The sequence below is a fragment of the Amblyraja radiata genome, chromosome 1, assembly GCF_010909765.2.
Source record: "Amblyraja radiata isolate CabotCenter1 chromosome 1, sAmbRad1.1.pri, whole genome shotgun sequence".
NCBI lineage: Eukaryota > Metazoa > Chordata > Chondrichthyes > Rajiformes > Rajidae > Amblyraja > Amblyraja radiata.
In genome coordinates this window covers 177,589,803-177,610,090 of record NC_045956.1, presented here as the reverse complement: position 1 = coordinate 177,610,090, position 20,288 = coordinate 177,589,803, and the positions used below count along the sequence as shown (strand labels likewise).

General features: G+C 46.7%; 1 protein-coding gene across 1 annotated transcript in view; it reads right to left on the bottom strand.

The window, feature by feature from the left end:
- slc4a11 (solute carrier family 4 member 11) overlaps nucleotides 1-20,288 on the bottom strand; it is a 133,719-nt gene that overhangs the window by 9,468 nt on the left and 103,963 nt on the right. The window contains 8 exon segments of the mRNA XM_033035592.1: nucleotides 4,344-4,517; nucleotides 8,344-8,512; nucleotides 9,554-9,660; nucleotides 10,885-11,065; nucleotides 13,360-13,433; nucleotides 16,277-16,298; nucleotides 16,301-16,408; nucleotides 19,673-19,786. Coding sequence (XP_032891483.1) covers nucleotides 4,344-4,517; nucleotides 8,344-8,512; nucleotides 9,554-9,660; nucleotides 10,885-11,065; nucleotides 13,360-13,433; nucleotides 16,277-16,298; nucleotides 16,301-16,408; nucleotides 19,673-19,786 — 949 coding nt within the window.

Sequence of the window (20,288 nt, the reverse complement as noted above, 5' to 3'; positions counted from 1 at the left end):
AGGTGCACTGAGTTGGATGATCAGCCATGATCATATTGAATCCCTTCGAGCCTGCACCGCCATTCAATATGATCATGGCTGATCATCCAACTCAGTATCCTGTACCTGCCTTCTCTCCATACCCCCTGATCCCTTTAGCCACAAGGGCCACATCTAACTCCCTCTTAAATATAGCCAATGAACTGGCCTCAACTACCTTCTGTGGCAGAGAATTCCAGAGATTCACCACTCTTTGTGTGAAAAATGTTTTTCTCATCTCGGTCCTAAAAGACTTCCCCCTTATCCTTAAACTGTGACCCTTGTTCTGGAATTCTGTATTCTCTTTCTACTGACTGGATAGCACGCAACAAAACACTGTACCTCTGTCCATGTGACGATAAACTAAACTGAACTGAAGAATCTCTTCGCCGATAAAGGGATTGAAAGGCATTTGACAAATCAATATAGGACACAGTGCTGGAGTAACTCAGCAGGTCATGCAGCATCTCTGGAGAATATGGATGGGTGACACTCCAGGTCGAGACCCCTATTCATAAATCATTACGGCAGCACTGGTTGTCCAAATTCCCTATCCTTTTCCTGGAATCCTAGAAAGTTTCCTTCAAATGCATCGAGTTCCATTTGTCAATCTCTGCTGCCACCTCCTGTTCAGGAAGTGCAAGAGTCCAGACACAAACCTCTGCTAGAAATATTCACCAGGATGTTTACCTGGGCTTATTGGCTTATGAGTTATAGTGTGGTATTGGGTACGAAGGGATTTCTTTCTTTGGCATGTAGAAGGTGTAAAGGAGTGACTTGTTGAGATGTACTCACACTCACGTCAAAAATTTGGCGTGATATTTGTCTCAGCATTCAAATTTGACAAACAAGTCAATGCCGTGGTAAAAGCTAGCTTCTTCCAGCTACGGACGATAGCTAAAATAAAACAATTCCTCCAGTCTTATGACCTCGAAAAGATCATCCACACATTCCTCTCCACCCGCCTCGATTACTGTAACTCCCTATACACTGGCATCAGCCCATCTTCCCTGTTCCGCCTGCAATTGGTCCAAAACGCCGCAGCGAGACTCCTGACGGGCACCCGAAAAAGGGATCACATCCCCCCGATCCTGGCCTCTCTCCACTGGCTCCCTGTGCGGTTCCGAATAAATTTCAAGATCCTTCTTTATGTTTACAAAGCCCTTAACGTGCTTGCCCCCACCTACAGCAAAAGTCTGCTTACCCACCACACCACCTCCAGGTCCCTCAGATCGGCCGACTTGGGGTTACTGAACATCCCGCGGTCTAGGCATAAGCTCAGGGTCGATCGCGCCTTTGCGGTTGCAGCTCCTAGACTGTGGAACAGCATCCCCCTTCCCATCAGAACTGCCCCCTCCATCGACTCTTTTAAATCGAGACTTAAAACTCATCTTTACTCTCAAGCCTTTTTTGACGTCCTCTGAGGGAGGGCTATATGTATGTGTTTATGTATGTACTTAATCTATGAACCAATGTTGTATAATGTTAGTACCTCCACCAATGTGAAGCACTTTGGTCAACGAGAGATGCTTTTTAAATGTGCTATAGAAATAAAAGTGACTTGACTTGACTTTCTCTCCAGGGTGGGAGAATTCTAAAATTATAGGGCATAGATGGCAAGGTAAGAGGCAAGTTTTAAGACTGGCCTCAATGACAACTTTTTCACTTGGAGGGCAGTCTGTATCTGTAAAGAGTTGCCAGAGGAGGCTGCAGAGGCAAATACAACTACGATTTTCAAAAGACATTTGGACAGAGATGTGGATAGGAAGTATTTAGAGAGCTGTGGGCTAAATGCAGGAAATTCCCAGAATGCCAACGTGGTATGGGCAAGATGGGATGAAGGGCCTATTTCCGTACTGGACACCTCTCTGCCACGATCGGCGACCAGGGTTTCTGCCTCCATCCAGCCTTTCACACCCCAACTAATAATTGGGTGCAAACAAACAACATTTTATAGCGGGCACTCGCTGGAGTCCAGCTATAAACTAAATGGACACAAGTTGTGTGCTTGAGATATGTTTTAATCTGTAAGATACAGCTCCCTACTCCTCAAATGTTGCCCGACCTTACATACCCCTATGGGTCAACCCCGTGACCTGCGCCACCCACACCGAGACACCTGACTCCTTCCTCCAGAGCCGAGGGTTCGCTCTGCCCGTGGCCGACCACCAGGTGCCACCACATTTTCATAATTTCATTTCATTTCACCAAGCTGCCCCAGCCAGACAAAATACAGCTTTTTTCCCCATGAGCGGTAGCTCTACTCAATAACCAAAAATATGTAGCCTCTGGTATATTATTTAATTCACATGTTTAATCGATAATGTTTTATTATTAATGTTTAATGTTTTATTTGTCATTCCTAACTGTCATTGTATGTTTTGTTGTCACTTGCAGGTGGAGCACCAAGGCAAATTCCTTGTATGTGAATACTTGGCCAATAAACTTATTCATTCATAAACTTCATAAACAAGTAACCGGTGGCCTAGCGGTAGAGTTGCTGCCTTACAGTGCCAGAGATATGGGTTTGGTCCATATGTGCTGTCTATATAACCATATAACAATTACAGCACGGAAACAGGCCATCTCGGCCCTTCAAGTCCGTGCTGAACACTCTCTCACCTAGTCCCATCTACCTGCACTCAGACCATAACCCTCCATTCCTTTCCCATCCATTTACCTATCCAATTTATTTTTAAATGATAAAACCGAACCTGCCTCCACCACTTCCACTGGAAGCTCATTCCACACAGCTACCACTCTCTGAGTAAAAATGTTCCCCCTCATGCTACCCCTAAACTTTTGTCCCTTAATTCTCAAATCATGTCCTCTTGTTTGAATCTTCCCTACTCTCAGTGGAAAAAGCTTATCCACGTCAACTCTGTCTATCCCTCTCATCATTTTAAAGACCTCTATCAAGTCCCCCCTTAACCTTCTGCGCTCCAAAGAATAAAGACCTATCTCGTTCAACCTTTCTCTGTAACTTAGGTGCTCAAACCCAGGCCAGTGGTGTTGAAACCCAATTTGTAGTTTCTCCCCGTGAGCTGTGTGGGTTTTGTCCGGAATCTCCGGTTACCTCCCAAACTCCAAAGACGTACGGGTTTCTAGGTTAATTAGCTTGATATAACTGTAAAATTGTCCCCAGTGTGTGTAGGATAGTGTTAGTGTGCGGGGATTGCTGGTCGGTGCAGACTCAGTGGGCCGAAGGGCCTGTCTCCGCACTGTATCACTAAACTAAACTAGTCCAAATAACATTTATTCATGCCCCCCAGTTATTGAGCAACAAAACAAAGTGCTGGAGTAACTCAGTGGGTCAGGAAGCACCTGCGGTTAGAATGGATAAACGATGTTTCGGATCGGGACCCTTCTTCAAAATTATCCCAGCACTTTGTATTTTGCTGCATTTGCAGTTTGGAGGTTGAGGGTTGACGATGTAGCTACATAAAAAATATGAGAGGCATAGATTATGGGCCATAAGCAGGCAGGTGGGGCCAGTCACAGAGTCATAGACTAGTGTAGATGGGGCATGTTGGGCGGCATGGCCAAGTTGGGCCGAAGGGCCTGTTTTTGCGCTGTATGACTCTATGACTATGCATAGATAGGGTAGGATAGGATAGACAGTCAGAAACTTTTTCCCAGGGTGGAAACGTCCAACACTAGATGACATCGCTATAATGTGAGAGGGGGAAGTTTAATGGAGATGTGCGGAGTAATGGAGATGGGCACTTTTTTTTTTACACAGATGGTGGGGGCCTGGAACAAATTGACAGGGGTGGTGGTGGAGGCTGATACGGTAGAGGTCTTTAGGAGGCTTTTGCACAGGCACATGGAAGTGCAGGGAATAGAGTGAAATGGATCATGTGATATGGTCACAGCCTCAGAATTAAAGGACATTCCTTTAGGAAGGAGATGAGGCGAAAATTCTTTAGTCAGAGGGTGGTGAATCTGTGGAATTCTTTGCCACAGAAGGCTGTGGTGGCCAAGTCAGTGGATATTTTTAAGGCAGAGATAGATAGTAAGGCCGTCAGGGGTTATGGAGAGAAGGCAGGAGAATGGGATTAAGAGGGAGAGATGGATCAGCCATGATTGAATGGCAGAGTAGACGATGAGCCGAATGGCCTAATTCTGCTCCCATCATTTATGAATGTGCAGGCAGATGAGATCAGTTTACCTTGGCATCATGCTGGGCACAAGCATGTGGGCCGAATGGCCCGTTCCTATGCTGTACTCTTCTATGTTCTATGTTAAGGCAGCCTTGAAAGCTAAATAATAATTTAAAAAGCAGCAACTCAGACACAGCAGAAATGGATTGGTTGTCAACTTACGTCTCGTAGAGATGACCATTCTCCACCCTCTGCTCCACGAAGGCCAGGGCTCGGACGTGCAAGGGAGAATGGGGGAAGGCCGAATGCACCCACGGCAGGCCAAAGATGGACAGCACGATGTTGATAATGCCCACAAGGAAGATGTCCCAGTGATAGCCTGTGCCTTTCCTTAGTCTGCAAGGAAATCATTCGAGGAAGTGGTTAGTGGTTAGAGTGGTTAGTTGACTTCCAATTTAAAGGTAGCAAAGAGGCATAAACTCTTTAATTCATGTTCATTAGTTCTAGGAGTTTTATTAGGTCATTCGGCCCATCAAGCCTACTCTGCAATTCAATCATGGCTGATCTATCTTTTCCTCTCAGCCTCATTCTTCTGCCTTCGCCTCATAACCCCAGACACCTTTACTAAATAAGAATCTGTCAATCAGCGCCTTAAAAATATCCATTGACTTGGTCTCCGCAGATGTCCGTGGCAAGGAATTCCACAGATTCACCACCCACTTAATAAAGAACGTCCTCTTCATCTTTTGTTCTTTTAGGAAGGACATTAGGAGACATTTCTTTAGTCAGAGGGTGGTGAATCTGTGGGATTCATTGTCACAGAAGGCTGTGGAGGCCAAGTCAGTGGATATTTTTAAGGCAGAGATAGATAGATTCCTGATTAGTACGGGTTTCAGAGGTTATGGGGAGAAGGCAGGAGAATGGGGTTAGGAGGGAGAGATAGATCAGCCATGATCGAATGACGGAGTAGACTTGATGGGCCGAATGGCCTAATTCTACTCCTTTCACATGATCTTATTTATGATCTTTCTAAAGGTACATCCTTTTATTCTGAGGCTATGACCTCTCGTCCTAGACTCTCCCACTAGTGGAAACATCCTCTCCACTTCCATTCTATCCATGCCTCCCTCCTCATAACCACAACTACATCTTTTCAGTATCATCTTTCTAAATCTCCTTGGTATCTTCTTCAAAAGCATTAACCTTCTTGCTGAAGTAAGCTGCTTTGTATCCAGTGGTCAAGATGGAACCAAAGATTAGTGAAATGCATGAAGGCATACGTTAACTAAATAAAACAAACAGATCGCCACCAAATCTTCAACCAAGAAATAGACTTGCACTAAATGATACACCCTTTATCCTGTATCTGTACACTGTGAAAGCTTGGTTGTAATCATGAACAGTATTTTCATTGTATTTTGGGACATGTAGTCTTTTGGTACATTGGCCTTCATCATTTGGGGTATTGGGTATAGAAGTTGGGAGGTAAAGTTACAGTTGTACAAGATATTGGTGATGCCGCATCTGGAGCACTGCATTCAGTTTTGGTCACGCTATTATAGGAAGGATGTCATTAGGAAGGATGGGTGAGTGGGCAGATGCATGGCAGATGCAGTATAATGTGGATAAATGTGAGGTTATCCACTTTGGTGGCAAAAATAGGAAAGTAGACTTATATCTGAATGGTGGCAGATTAGGAAAAGGGGAGATGCAACGAGACCTGGGTGTCATGGTACACCAGTCATTGATAGTAGACATGCAGGTGCAGCAGGCAGTGAATAAAGCGAATGGTATGTTAGCATTCATAGCAAAAGGATTTGAGTATAGGAGCAGGGAGGTTCTACTGCAGTTGTACAGGGTCTTGGTGAGACCACACCTGGAGTATTGGTCTCCTAATCTGAGGAAAGACATTCTTGCCATAGAGGGAGTGCAGAGAAGGTTCACCAGACTGATTCCTGAGATGTCAGGACTTTCATATGAAGAAAGACTGAATAGACTTGGCTTGTACTCGCTAGAGTTTAGAAGATTGAGGGGGGATCTTATAGAAACGTATAAAATTCTTAAGGGGTTGGACAGGCTAGATGCAGGAAGATTGTTCCCGATGTTGGGGAAGTCCAGAACAAGGGGTTACAGTTTAAAGATAAGGGGGAAGTCTTTTAGGACCGAGATGAGAAAAACATTTTTCACACAGAGAGTGGTGAATCTGTGGAATTCTCTGCCACAGAAGGTAGTTGAGGTCAGTTCATTGGCTATATTTAAGAGGGAGTTAGATGTGGCCCCTGTGGCTAAAGGGATCAGGGGGTATAGAGAGAAGGCAGGTACAGGATGCTGAGTTGGATGATCAGCCATGATCATATTGAATGGCGGTGCAGGCTCAAAGGGCCGAATGGCCTACTCCTGCACCTATTTCTAAGTTTCTATGTTTTTATTAAGCTGGGAAGAGTACAGATATTTACAAGGATGTTGCTAGGACACAAAGACCTGAACTATAGGGAGAGATTGGGCAGGCTGGGACCTTAATACCTAGAGCACAGGAGATTGAGGGGTGATCTTAGGTAGACACAAAATGCTGGAGTAACTCAGCGGGTGAGGCAGAATCTCTGGAGAGAAGGAATGGGCAACGTTTTGGGTCGAGACCCTTCTTCAGCCTGATGTCAGAGGAAGGGGGGAGGGGGGGGGAACAATGATAGAATGTAAGTAGTGGGAGAACTGGGAAGGGGAAGGGGATGGAGAGAGAAAGCAAGGGCTATCTGAAGTTAGAGAAGTCAATGTTCATATCGCTGGGGTGTAAACTACCTAAGCGAAAGAGGGGTGATCTTCAAGTCAAGAGAGTTTATTGTCATGTGTCCGAGATAGGACAATGAAATTATTGTATTGCTGCTGCACAACAGAATATAAATACAGATCAGATCAGTGTGTCCATATACCATATGATATATATATATATATACACACATCAGTAAACAGATAAAGTGCAATAGGTTGTTATAGTTCATAGTTTGTTTGAAGTTGTGTTTAATAGCTTGCTGGCTGTGGGGAAGAAGCTGTTCCTGAATCTGGATGTTGCAGATTTCAGGCTCCTATACCTTCTACCCGAAGGCAGCGGGGAGATGAGTGTGTGGCCAGGATGATGTGGGTCCTTGCTGGCAGCCTTTTTACAGGTACAGGAAGATACAGGTATATATAACAAGTATATGAGAATATATGAGGTATATATACAGGTGATAGATAGATAGATAGATAGATAGATAGATAGATAGATAGATAGATAGATAGATAGATAGATAGATATACACACACACACACACACACACACACACATACATACATACAGGTATATATATAAAATCATGGGGAATAGATGGGGCAAATGCTCAGAGACTTTTACCCAGGTTAGGGAGATTAATAACCTGAGGACACAGATTTAAGGTGCGAGGGGCAAGGTTTATAAAAACCCAAGGGGCAAATTGTTCACTCAGAGTGTGGTGGGCATATGGAACGAATGGCAGAGGAGGTAGTTGAGGCAGGTACTATAACAGCATTTAGACATTTGGACGGGCATATGGATAGGAACAGTTTAGCGAGGTATGGGCCAAGTATTTGGCAGCACTGGGCCTGTACTCGCTGGAATTTAGGATGAGGGGAGAGCTCATTGAAACATACCGAATAGTGAAAGGCCTGGATAGAGTGGATGTGGAGAGGATGTTTTCATTAGTGGGAGAGTCTAGGACCAGAGGCCACAGCCTCAGAATAAAAGGACATAGTTTTAGAAAGATGAGAAGGAATTGATTTACCCAGAGGGTGGTGATCTGTGTAATTCTTTACCACAGAAGGCTGTGGAGGCCAAGTCAATGGATATTTTTAAGGCAGAGATTGACAGATTCTTGATTAGTACGGTTGTCAGGGATTATGGGTCTAAAGCAGGAGAATGGGCTTGAGAGGGAAAGATAAATCAGCCATGATTGAATGGTGGAGTAGACTTGATGGTCTAATTCTGCTCCCAGAACCAATGAACACACGCAATAGGAATAGTGTAGATGGGGCATCATGGTCGGCATGATGTGTGGGGCCGAAGGGCCTGTTTCCGTGCTGTATGACTCCATGAGATCAAACCATTCATCTGCTTGCCTACACAAGGTCTTACGTAAGTTGTCCTTCAGGAACGACAACACAGGCATCACTGCAGATTTACGATGGAAGTTTGGTCATTTTAACACCTCACCTGTGCTGAGGGGCATTTGTTAAGGACATGACAATGTTCTGTTCCAAATAGAAGAGCATGGAGAGAAGGAAGCCCAGGCCCATGCCGCCAAATATCGCCCCGATGGAGAGCACGTGAAACGGAGCCAGATTGAACAGGTTCTGATTCGGATTATAACTAAATGGGGCAACTGAAAGAAAGAAATAACACCAACAGAAAGCGTTAGGAGTGGAACATAACCCAGCATCAACACAGTTAAATAAGCAACTTTGCCGTCTGCGAGCAACATGTTTGACGATTCTTTACCCTTTAAGAGTTCTGTAGAGCCGCTGAGGAATACTGGGGGGAGGGAGTCAACAACGTGGAAGCATAGGCGTGGAGTTAACGGGAAAGAGAGTGCAGGAAAGGTCCAGGAATTCTCCAGAAATAACAGGACAGAAAGTTGATAAAGGGAGAAGAGAGCAAGGTCGGGTAAAATCACGATGGTTGTGGAGGAGGGGTGATCAACACCGAAGGTATTATATTTGAATGCGCATAACATTATGCCCCTGTCCCACTTAGCAAACCTGAACGGAAACCTCTGGAGGCTTTGCGCCCCACCCAAGGTTTCCGTGCGGTTCCCGGAGGTCTTTGTCAGTCTCCCTACCTGCTTCCACTACCTGCAACCTCCGGCAACCACTTGCAACCTCCGGGAACCGCACGGAAACCTTGGGTGGGGCGCAAAGTCTCCAGAGGTTTCCGTTCAGGTTTGCTAAGTGGGACAGGGGCATACGGAACAAACTTGTAGCACAGTTGGAAATTGGCAGGTATGATGTTGTAGGCATTATGGAGACGTGGCTGCAAGAGGATCGGTGCTGGGAGCTGAATATTCACGGTTATACGTCATATCGGAAAGACAGAAAGGTGGGCAGAGGGGGTGGGGTAGCTCTTTTGGTCCCACCACCCTCTGAGGCTGAGAATTCCACACTCACAACTCTCTGTGTGAAAAAGTGTTTCCTCATCTCCGTTCTAAATGGCTTACCCCTTATTCTTAAGTACGGGTGTCAGAGGTTCTGGGGAGAAGAATGGGGTTAGGAGGGAGAGATAGATCAGCCATGATAGAATGGCGGAGTAGACTTGATGGGCCGAATGGCCTAATTCCGCCTCCTATCACTTATGACCTTATGATCAACCCCACAGCAAAGCGAAAAACAACACAGAAAATTTGAGGAAGTAAAATGAACGAACGTACTCTTGATATCTCTAAAAAGGTAGGATCCTACAAATGAAAAGAACAGCACCGATATTGGCAAGGCACAATCAGACAGGGTTTCACGGACCCGGGCATGTAGAAAGGGGCTGTAAGGGAAACAAAACATTAAGAAAAGCATCTCTGAATGAAATTAAATAAACAGATATTCCTACTTTCCTAAAAATAAAATCAAGAAATCTTCGGCACGGTGGTGCTGTGGTAGAGTTGCTGCCTTACAGCACCAGAGACCCGGGTTCGATCCTGACTACGGGTGCTGTCTGTACGGGGTTTGTACGTTCTCCCTGTGACCTGCGTGGGTTTTCTCCGAGAACTTTGGTTTCTAGCTTGTATGTCTTTGAATGTGGGAGGAAACCAAGGATCTTGGAGAAAACCCACGTAGGTCACGGGGAGAACAAACAAACACCATACATACAGCACCCGTAGTCAGGATTGATGACGGGTCGTTGTAAGGCAGCAACTCTACCACTGCACCACCCTGTGCAGTACTGTTCTATGGTCTATGGATAGTGTGGATGTGGAGAGGATGTTTCCATTAGCGGGAGAATCTAGGACTAGAGAGCTCAGAATAAAAGGACGTTCCTTTAGGAAGGAGATGAGGAGGAATTTCTTTAGTCAGACTGTGGCAAATCTGTGGAAATTATTGCTACAGAAGGTTGTGGAGGCTAAGACTTGGATTATTTTAAGGCAGAGGCTGATAGGTTTTTGAATAGTACGGGTGTCAGAGGTTATGAGGAGAAGGCAGGAGAATGGGGTTGAGAGGGAAAGATAGATCAGCCATGGATGGAATGCTATTTATTGTCATTCAAACCTTGGTTTGAACGAAATTTCATTTCTACAGTTTTTTACATTACAAAAAAAACCCAAGACCCACACTGAACACAGTTTACATAAACATCCATCACTGTGAATTTCCAAAACCTCCTCACTGTGATGGATTTATTTCTTCCCTTTGTTCTTCTCCCGCGGGCCGATGGGCCGAATTTTTAGTTTAATATTTGTTTAGATCCCTGCACATTAACACTATCCTACACCCACTGGGGACAAATTTTGCATCTACCAAGCCAGTTAACCTGTCTTTGGAGTGTGGGAGGAAACCGAAGATCTCGGAGAAAACCCAGGCAGGTCACGGGGAGAACATACAAACTCCGTACAGACAGCACCCGTAGTCGGGATCGAACCCGGGTCCCCGGCGCTGCATTCGCCGTAAGGCAGCAACTCTACCGCTGCCCCACCGTGACTGCTCCTATCACTTAGGACCCGCTGAGTTCCTCCCGCAGTTTGCAATTCGTCCTTTTCCCGATAGTGTTTACCTTTTTTTGAACTGGAACAAGGTGTATCCCAGCCACAGAGTACCAAGCATCAAGACAAGACTGAGGACAGCACTGTCGCGACCACACGGGTGAGCACCATCCTCTGTAGCATTGATTGATTGGCTGGTGTTAAACTCGCCACCCCCTGGGATTATGGGGCAGAAGTAATAATCCTGAAAAACTGAGGAACAAAAAGATAAAAACAATACCATAAGTTTCACTCTAAAGATTCAACAACTCCGCACATGCACATAGAAAATATAGACATAGAAAATAGGTGCAGGAGTAGGCCATTCGGCCCTTCGAGCCTGCACCACCATTCAATATGATCATGGCTGATCATCCAACTCAGTATCCTGTACCTGCCTTCTCTCCATACCCCCTGATCCCTTTAGCCACAAGGGCCACATCTAACTCCCTCTTAAATATAGCCAATGAACTGGCCTCAACTACATTCTGTGGCAGAGAATTCCAGAGATTCACCACTCACTGTGTAAAAAATGTTTTTCTCATCTCGGTCCTAAAAGATTTCCCCTTTATCCTTAAACTGTGACCCCTTGTTCTGGACTTCCCCAACATCGGGAACAATCTTCCTGCATCTAGCCTGTCCAACCCCTTAAGAATTTTGTAAGTTTCTATAAGATCCCCCTCAATTTTCTAAATTCTAGCGAGTACAAGCCAAGTCTATCCAGTCTTTCTTCATATGAAAGTCCTGACATCCCAGAAACCAGTGTGACACGATGGCGCAGCAGTAGAGTTGCTGCCTTACAGCGCTTGCAACGGCATGGTCCCAGGTTCGATCCTGACTACGGGTGTTATCGGTACAGAGTTTGTACGTTCTCCCCGTGACCTGTGTGGGTTTTCTCCGAGAAATTTGGTTTCTTCCCACACTCCAAAGACGTACAGGTTTGTAGGTTAATTGGCTTGGCATTAATGTAAATTGTCCCTAATGTGTGTAGGATAGTGTTAGTGTGCAGGGATCGCAGGTCGACATGGACTCGGTGGGCCGAAGGGCCTGTTTCCGTGCTGTATCTCTAAACTAAACTTCAATATCCTCTCAGCCCAGAGGATCACACTAACCAACCTCCCTTCCACTGACTCCATGTAAACTTCACGCTGCCTCGGCAAGGCCAGCAGCATATTCAAGGACCAGTCTCACCCTGGCCACTCCCTCTTCTCCCCTCTCCCATCGGGCACAAGGTATAGAAGTGTGAAAACGCACACCTCCAGATTCAGGGACAGTTTCTTCCCGGCTGTTATCAGGCAACTGACCCGTCCTACCACCAACGAGAGAGCAATCCTGAACTGCAGCAGAAAAGGTCATCTTAGACTCCATGCCACTGGATCCTGGCCCAGTTCTGTTAAGGACCGTGTGGTGGCTGTCTGTGCACCAGTCTCCCCGCGTTAAACAAAGTCACGCACAGGCGTCCTCCATGAGAGGACAGTCATACTCATTTCAAGTAACCGCCGATGATGATGAATTGGGAGCCAATATTAGAGAGACGCCAGTCGGGGGGTTTAAGCTTTAAGTGAAACAGCGAGTACCAAAGGTAGGGGGTAACAATATTCTGCAGATATTGGTTGGCTGGCAATTCACTGCCTGGCATTAACATTACATCGGGCAGCACGGTGGAGCGGTGGAAGAATGCTGCCTCACAGTGCTAGAGACCTGGGTTCGATCCTGACTACGGGTGCTGTCTGTACGGAGTTTGTACGTCTCCCTGTGACCTGCGTGGGTTTTCTCCGATTTTCTCCCAAACTCCAAAGACGTGCAGGTTTGTAGGTCAACTGGCTTCTGTAAATTGCAAATTATCCCTAGTGTGCAGGATAGAGCTAGTGTATGAGGTGCTCGCTGGTCGGCACGGACTTAGTGCTTAAAGGGCACGTTTCTGCACTGTATCTCTAAAGTATAAATTAACATTATATTGGATGGCACTGTGGCGCAGCAGTAGAGTTGCTACCTTACAGCACCAGAGACCTGGGTTCAATCTTGACTACGGGGTGCTGTCTGTACGGAGTTTGTATGTTCTCCCCATGACCCGGTGGGTTTTCTCCGGTTTCCTCCCTCATTCCAAAGACGTACAGGTTTGTAGGTTAATTGGCTTCTGTAAATTGCAAATTGTCCCTAGTGTGCAGGATAGAGTTAAAGGGTGATCTCTGGTCGACGGTGCAGGGGAGGGGATTCAGGCAACTGAATCATCCTACCACAACCAAAGAGGAGTGCTGAACTACTATCTACCCCTTTGGTGACCCTTTGGACTATCCTTAATTGGACTTTGCTAGTTTTACTTTGCACTAAATGTTATTCCCTTATCAATGGCTCGATTGTAATGGTGGATTGTCTTTCTGCTGACTGGATAGCGCGCAACAAAAAAGCTTTTCACTGTACCTCAGTGCACGTGACAATAAACTAAACTGAACTGGGAAGGAAGGAAAATAAATAAGTAACACTTGCGCCACCAGTTTCACACTCACTTTTGGCCAAACCTTTACATGCGTCCACCACAAATGCGACGGATATGAAGACGGCGAGAATCTCGTCCGTTGACCTGCAGAGGGGATTGAGTAACAAATGAGTAATAGTTGAAAGACTTGAAGCAGCCACATACACACACACTAAGCATTTTCAAAGAGAAAGATCGAAGGATGATGATAAAAATTGTATTTGTACCCTCCTTAAAATAGCAACGAGGCGATGATATTACATCGATGGCATTTCAGCCAACAGACCAGGACATGGTATTAAACAACAGTTTTGCTTGGTTTCGTTTCGTTTGGAGATAGGGCATGGAAACAGGCCCTTCGGCCCACCGAGTCGATGCCAACCACTGATCACCCATTCGCATTAAAGGACACAAAGTGCTCGAGTAACTCAGCGGGTCAGGCAGCATCTCTGGAGAACATGGATAGGTGACGTCTCGAGTCGGGACCCTTCTTCACACTCTGAGACTCTGACGCTGAAGAAGGGTCCCAACCCGAATCATGACCTATCCATCTTACCCAGGGATGCTGCCTGACCCGCTGAGTTACTCCAGCACTTTTTTTTGTAAGCCAGCATCTGCAGTTCCTCGTTTTGATACCCATATATACCCTAGTTGTATATTATCCCAATCCACTACCTTCACATACGCGGCAATTTACAGAGGCCAATTAATCTACAAACCCGCCGCATTTGGGATGTGGGAGTAAACTGGATCACCCAGAGGACTGGATGCACCCACGCATCACAGGGAGAACGTGCAAACTCCGCACAGATAGCCAACAATGGAGGAGGAGGAGCCATCTTGGTGAACGGCTGCTAGCCAGCAGCCGTCCGTCTTAAATTCGTTTTTTTTTTAGTTTTTAGTGAGTCCTGTTTTTTTGTTTGTAGGGGATATGGTCTTTTAATGTGGGGGGGTAGGTGTTACTTTATTTATAGGTCCCTACCTGGTCGGTGTGGCAGCCTTTTTTCCGGGCTGCCCGTCGACCCGTCCTCGTGGCCTACCAGCGGGCTTGGAGCGCCGTTTCTTGGCGGGAACCACCCAGCACCTCGGCCTGGGTGGCGGCACAGCATTGGAGCGCTGGAGCGGAGCGGAGCGGAGCGGGCGATGCCTTGCCTGGGTCGCCGCGCTGGAGCTCTGGCGAGCTGGACCGCCGAGAGCAACATCTCCGGGCTGCGGGTTTGCGGAGCGGAGAGACGGCGTGCGTAGAGGCGGCAAGGCGGCAGTGCGGAGAGCGGGCGCCGACTTTGTCATCGGGAGCCTGGGAGCTCCAAACCGGCACGGCCTTGTCGGCTTCGGCAGCCGCGGTCTCCAACCAGGAAGCGGCCGTTCCAAGTGGCCCAGCCGCCGAAAGGACTCTCCCGACGCCGGGGCAACACCACCCGGTGAGAACGGCCAGGGACATCGGGCCTCCGTAGAGGCAATTGCGGTGGCCTCAATAGGCCTGACTTTGGGGTGAACATGGGGTGGGGATTTGACATTGTGCCTTCCTCCACAGTGCTATCCACTGTGGGGGGATGATTTTTTTGTCTAATTGTAGTCCTGTAGGTCTGTGTCCAAGATGGCTGCCGTGAAGAGAGAGTGGACGCTGGCGCGCTTTGGCTGCCGCTGCTCTCTTTTCACACTGTGTTTTTGATTTTCTGTTTTTGGATTGAATTCTGTTTTTAATTTGTGTCACTGTGATGTCTTTAATTACTTGTTTTATTCCGATTATATGTTTTATTTCGATTACTATGTAAGGTGTCCTTGAGATGTATGAAAGGCGCCCATTAAATAAAATTTATTATTATTATTATTAACAAGTCCCGCTGAGGTCAGGATTGAACCCATTTCTCTGACGGTGTGAGGCAGAGGCTCCACCAGCTGTGTCACTGTGATATGTAGGAAGGGTAACAGCAGATCAGAAGGGCAAACACTACTGGTGATGCAGGCTGGTGGGCCAGTGAACTGTTTAAATAAAAGCAGAGGACAATACACTTCTGCAGTTGAACTGAGAGGCAGTAAGCTAAATAGAACTTTTTTTTTTTTTTTTTTTAAGTGAGCAAGGTTGGACAACTCCCTTTGAAGGAAGCAAGACATCAACCTGTCCCTTTCCGGTTGGCATAACCGGGAGGGTGCTGGAGGCGTCGGGATGTGAGGAGTGAGGGCCAGTAGGAGGGTGAACCGGGGTGATGCCTCCAGCGCCTTCAAGGTCGGCTACAGGAGGCGCCCCCCCCCCCCGAGACACAAAGATGGCCGGGCGAGGAGAGGAGAGGAGAAGTCGGTGGGAAATGCTCAAGTACATCGAGCGCGCGGGCTGACCGGACTTTGAATAATGGCGGCAAAACATGGCGGCGCCCGTATGTGTAACATACGCAACAGGAATTTCACCGCAGTTACACATGTGACAAATAAAGCAACATGGAATCACGTTCCCTGGTCTACCAAGAAGCAATATTTTTTATATAGTTTATCGTAAAATATAGTTTATTTTAGTTTAAGGATACAGCATGGGAACAGGCCCTTCGGCCCACCGTATCCATGCTGACCAGCGATCCCCATACACTAACACTATCCTACACACACTGGGGACAATTTACAATTATAACAAGCCAATCATTCTACAAACCTGCACGTCTTTGGAGTGTGGGAGGAAACCAGAGATCACGGAGAAAACCCCAAGCAGGTCGTGGAGAGAACGTACAAACTCCGTACAGACAGCACCCGTAGTCAGGATCGAACCTGGGTCTCTGGCGCTGTGAGGCAGCAACTCTACCACGGCATCTCCGTGCCGCACCTACCGATTTCCTACCCTACCGATATCGATATGAACAAGGTGGGGGGGGGGGGGGGGGGGGGGGGGGGGGGTGGTGGTGGTGGGGGGGGGGGGGGGATTAGATGAATAATTATGAACACTTGCGTACTGCACTTACCTTTTGAAAAACTTCTTCAATGACTTATGTTACCAACACCGTAGAGGACACAAAAGAAACTATTCCACAAGCCAACGCACCCATAAAAAGCAAAGAAATTCAGGTTGTAGTCGTCACAGATGCCCTGGATTACTGGAATGAGAAACAAAATGTCACAGAATGTTGAAAGCGAGAGAAACAATTGGAATGTCAATTCCCAGTTCAGTTTAGTTTATTGTCACATGTACCGAGGTACAGTGAAAAGCATTTGCTGCGCGCTATCCAGTCAGCGGAAAGACAACACATGATTACAATCGAGCCGTCCACAGTGTATAGGTCATAAATAATAAAGGAATAACGTTTAGTGCAAGGTAAAGCCAGCAAAGTCCGATCAAAGATAGTCCGAGGGTCTCCAATGAGGTAGATAGGAGTTCAGGACTGCTCTCTGGTTGGTGGTAGGATGATTCAGTTATCTGATAATCTGAAGTTATCCCTGAATCTGAAGGTGTGCGTTTTCACACACATATTTTCCCTGATGGGAGAGGGGGAGAAGAGGGAGTGGCCAGGGTGCGACTTGTCCTTGATTATGCTGCTGGCCTTGCCGAGGCAGCATGAAGTGTAAATGAAGTCCATTGAAAGGAGGTTGGTTTGTGTGATGGTCTGGTCTGCGTCCACAGTTAACTGAAATTTCTTGCGGTCTTGGATGGACCTATTTCCAAACCAAGCTGCGATGCATCCTGATAAAATGCTTTCTACGGCGCATCTGTAGAAGTTGGTGAGAGTTGTAGGGGACATGCCGAACTTCCAAAGCCTTCTAAGGAAGAAGAGTCGTTGGTGTGCTTTCTTGGTCATTCTAGTTTGGCAGGTGACCAAGAAGATTGTTGAAGGCAGGGCGGTAGGCGTTGTTAAAAATGGAAAAAAAAACACAAAGTGATGGAGTAACTTTGGCCGTCAGACAGCCTCTAACGAAGACATGGATGGGTAACGTTTCGGGTTAAGGACCCTTCTTCAAATCTATCCTCCAGAGATGCTGCCTGACCCATTGAGTGTCTCTGTGTTTTATTTTTGTAAACTAGCACCTGCAGTTCCTGCTTTCTCGATGTGGACTTTAGTAAGGGTCCTGGCAACCAAATGTCATTGGCCCATCCCTTTCCAGGATGTAGCCTGACTTGCCGAGTTTCCTCACACATTTTATGATTTTTCACCTGAGTAAGGCATGTGATAAGGTCCGACATGATGGACTGGTTCCAGCAGGTTAAACAGCACAGCATCCAAGGCAGGTTGGCTAATTGGATCTAAAGCAAGATTGGTGATAAGAGCCAAAATATGGAGGTGGAACGATGCCTTGGAAGCCTGAGGCCTGTATTGTGCTGGTTCTGGGCCTGTTCCACTGTCAGAGTGAGGCCCAATAAAATTGGAAGACAGCACCCTCATATTTCACTTGGGCAGCTTACATCCCAGCAGTATGAGTTTTGATTTCTCCAACTTCAAGTTACCCTTGCTTTCCTTCTCTCTCCATCCCTCTCCAATCCTAGTTCCCCGACCAGTTCCTCCTGATTAAATATTACTGATTGTGTGCCTCGTTGTCACCTTCCCCTCAGCTAGCAATGAACCATTCTACATTTCTTTGATCATCGTTACCTTTGATCTGTGTTTTCACCTTACCCTTCCATGTCTCTGTATCTCTCTGTCAGAAGAAGGGTCTCAATGTCATCCATTCCTTCTCTCCAGAGATGCTGCCTGTCCCGCTGAGTTACCCCAGCATTTTGTGTCTACCTTCGGTGTATTGTAGGGACTGGGCCGAATGCCAGCAAATGGGATCAGTGTAGACAGGCATTGTGGTTGGCAAGGATGAGTTGGGTTTACATTCTTGCCATAGAGGGAGTACAGAGAAGGTTCACCAGACTGATTCCTGGGATGTCAGGACTTTCATATGAAGAAAGACTGGATAGACTCGGCTTGTACTCGCTAGAATTTAGAAGATTGAGGGGGGATCTTATAGAAACTTACAAAATTCTTAAGGGGTTGGACAGGCTAGATGCAGGAAGATTATTCCCGATGTTGGGGAAGTCCAGAACAAGGGATCACAGTTTAAGGATAAGGGGGAAATCTTTAGGACCGAGATGAGAAAAAACATTTTTTCACACAGAGAGTGGTGAATCTGTGGAATTCTCTGCCACAGAATGTAGTTGAGGCCAAGTTCATTGCTATATTTAAGAGGGAGTTAGATGTGGCCCTTGTGGCTAAAGGGATCAGGGGGTATGGAAAGAAGGCAGGTACAGGATACTGAGTTGGATGATCAGCCATGATCATATTGAATGGCGGTGCAGGCTCGAAGGGCCGAGTGGCCTACTCTTGGCCTACTCTCTGAGTCTTTCTGTTGCGACGTATCTTTACTCCGCCTGAACGCTTTCACTGCGTGTCTCGACGCCTCCCCAGACTAGGGCGACACGGTGGGGCAGCTGGTCCCAGATACCTGGGTTCGACTCTGACCTCGGGTGTTATTGGCGTGGAGTTTGCACGTTCTCCCTGTGACCGCGTGGGCTCCCTCTGGATGCTCCGGTTGCCTCCCACACTCCAAAGACATGCAGGTTTATGGGTTAATTGTTAAATTGCCCCTAGTGTGTAGGGAAGTGGATGCAAATGTGGGATGACACAGAGCTAGTGTGAAGGGGTGATCAATGGTTGGCGTGATCTCGCTGGGACAAAGGGCCTGGTTCCAAGCTGCATGTCTAAAACTAAAACGTGTTCCCTTGGCAGTCTCAGAGGCATTTGGACAGGACATGCAGAGGCTGCAACAAAGCCTGACACTGTAGTCAAAGTCTGAGAGGTCTGCAGTGGGAGACATAATTAAACTTGTTTGGTTTTAGTTTTGTTTATTGTCACGTGTACCGTGGGACAATGTGAAGTGTTTTTGTTGTGTGCTAACCAGTCAGCGGAAAGACTATACGTGATTACAATCAAACTGTCCACAGTGTACAGATACAGGATAAAGGGAATAACGTTTAGTGCAAGATAAAAGTCCAGTAAAGTCTGATGAAGAATAGTCCGAGGGTCTCCAATCAGGTAGATGGTGGGTCAGGACCGCTCTCTTGTTGATAGGATGGTTCAGTTGCCTGATAACAGCTGGGAAGAAACTACCCCTGAATCTGGAGGTGTATGTTTTCACACTTCTGCACCTCTAGCCTGATGGGAGATGGGAGAAGAGGGAGTGACCGGGGTGAGACTGGTCCTTGGTTATGCTGCTGGCCTTGCCGAGGAAGAGTGAAGTATAATGGAATCAACGGAAGGGAGGTTGGATTGCGCGATGGTCTGGGCTGCGAACACAACTGTCTGCAATATCTTGTGGTCTTGGATGGAGCTGTTCGCCAACCATGCTGTGATGCAGCCCGATAAAAGGGAGAGGATACAACGTACCATGTATGTACAATGCCAGGGGGGCCGTTGTTAAAACTATACCCATCGGCTGCCCGGCAAAAACTGCGTAGGTCACTCCTCCAATGCACTGGGCAAGAATGGTTTTCTGCACATCTGCAAAACACAAAACGCTCTGGTATTTTATTTCATTCACATTTTTAAACGATAATGTTTTATTATTAATGTTGAATGTTTTATGTGTCATTCCTAACTGTCACTGTATGTCATGTTGTTACTTGTGGGTGGAGCACCAAAGCAAATTCCTTGTATGTGAATACTTGGCCAATAAACTATTCATCCATTCAAAGTCAGTTTGTGTAACATTTATCTAAAACAGTTTGCTGGTATCTGACTAATACAAGAGGTGGAAACAAGGAACTGCAGATGCTGGAACTCCTCCCTCATCTTCTCCAACCTCCCCCCCCCCTCGCAACTTTTAGTTCCATTTAGTTTGGAGATACATACAATAAACACATAGACAATAGGTGCAGGAGTAGGCCATTCGGCCCTTCGAGCCAGCACCGCCATTCAATGTGATCATGGCTGATCATTGACAATCAGTACCCCGTTCCTGCCTTCTCCCCATACCCCTTGATTCCGCTAGCCCTAAGAGCTC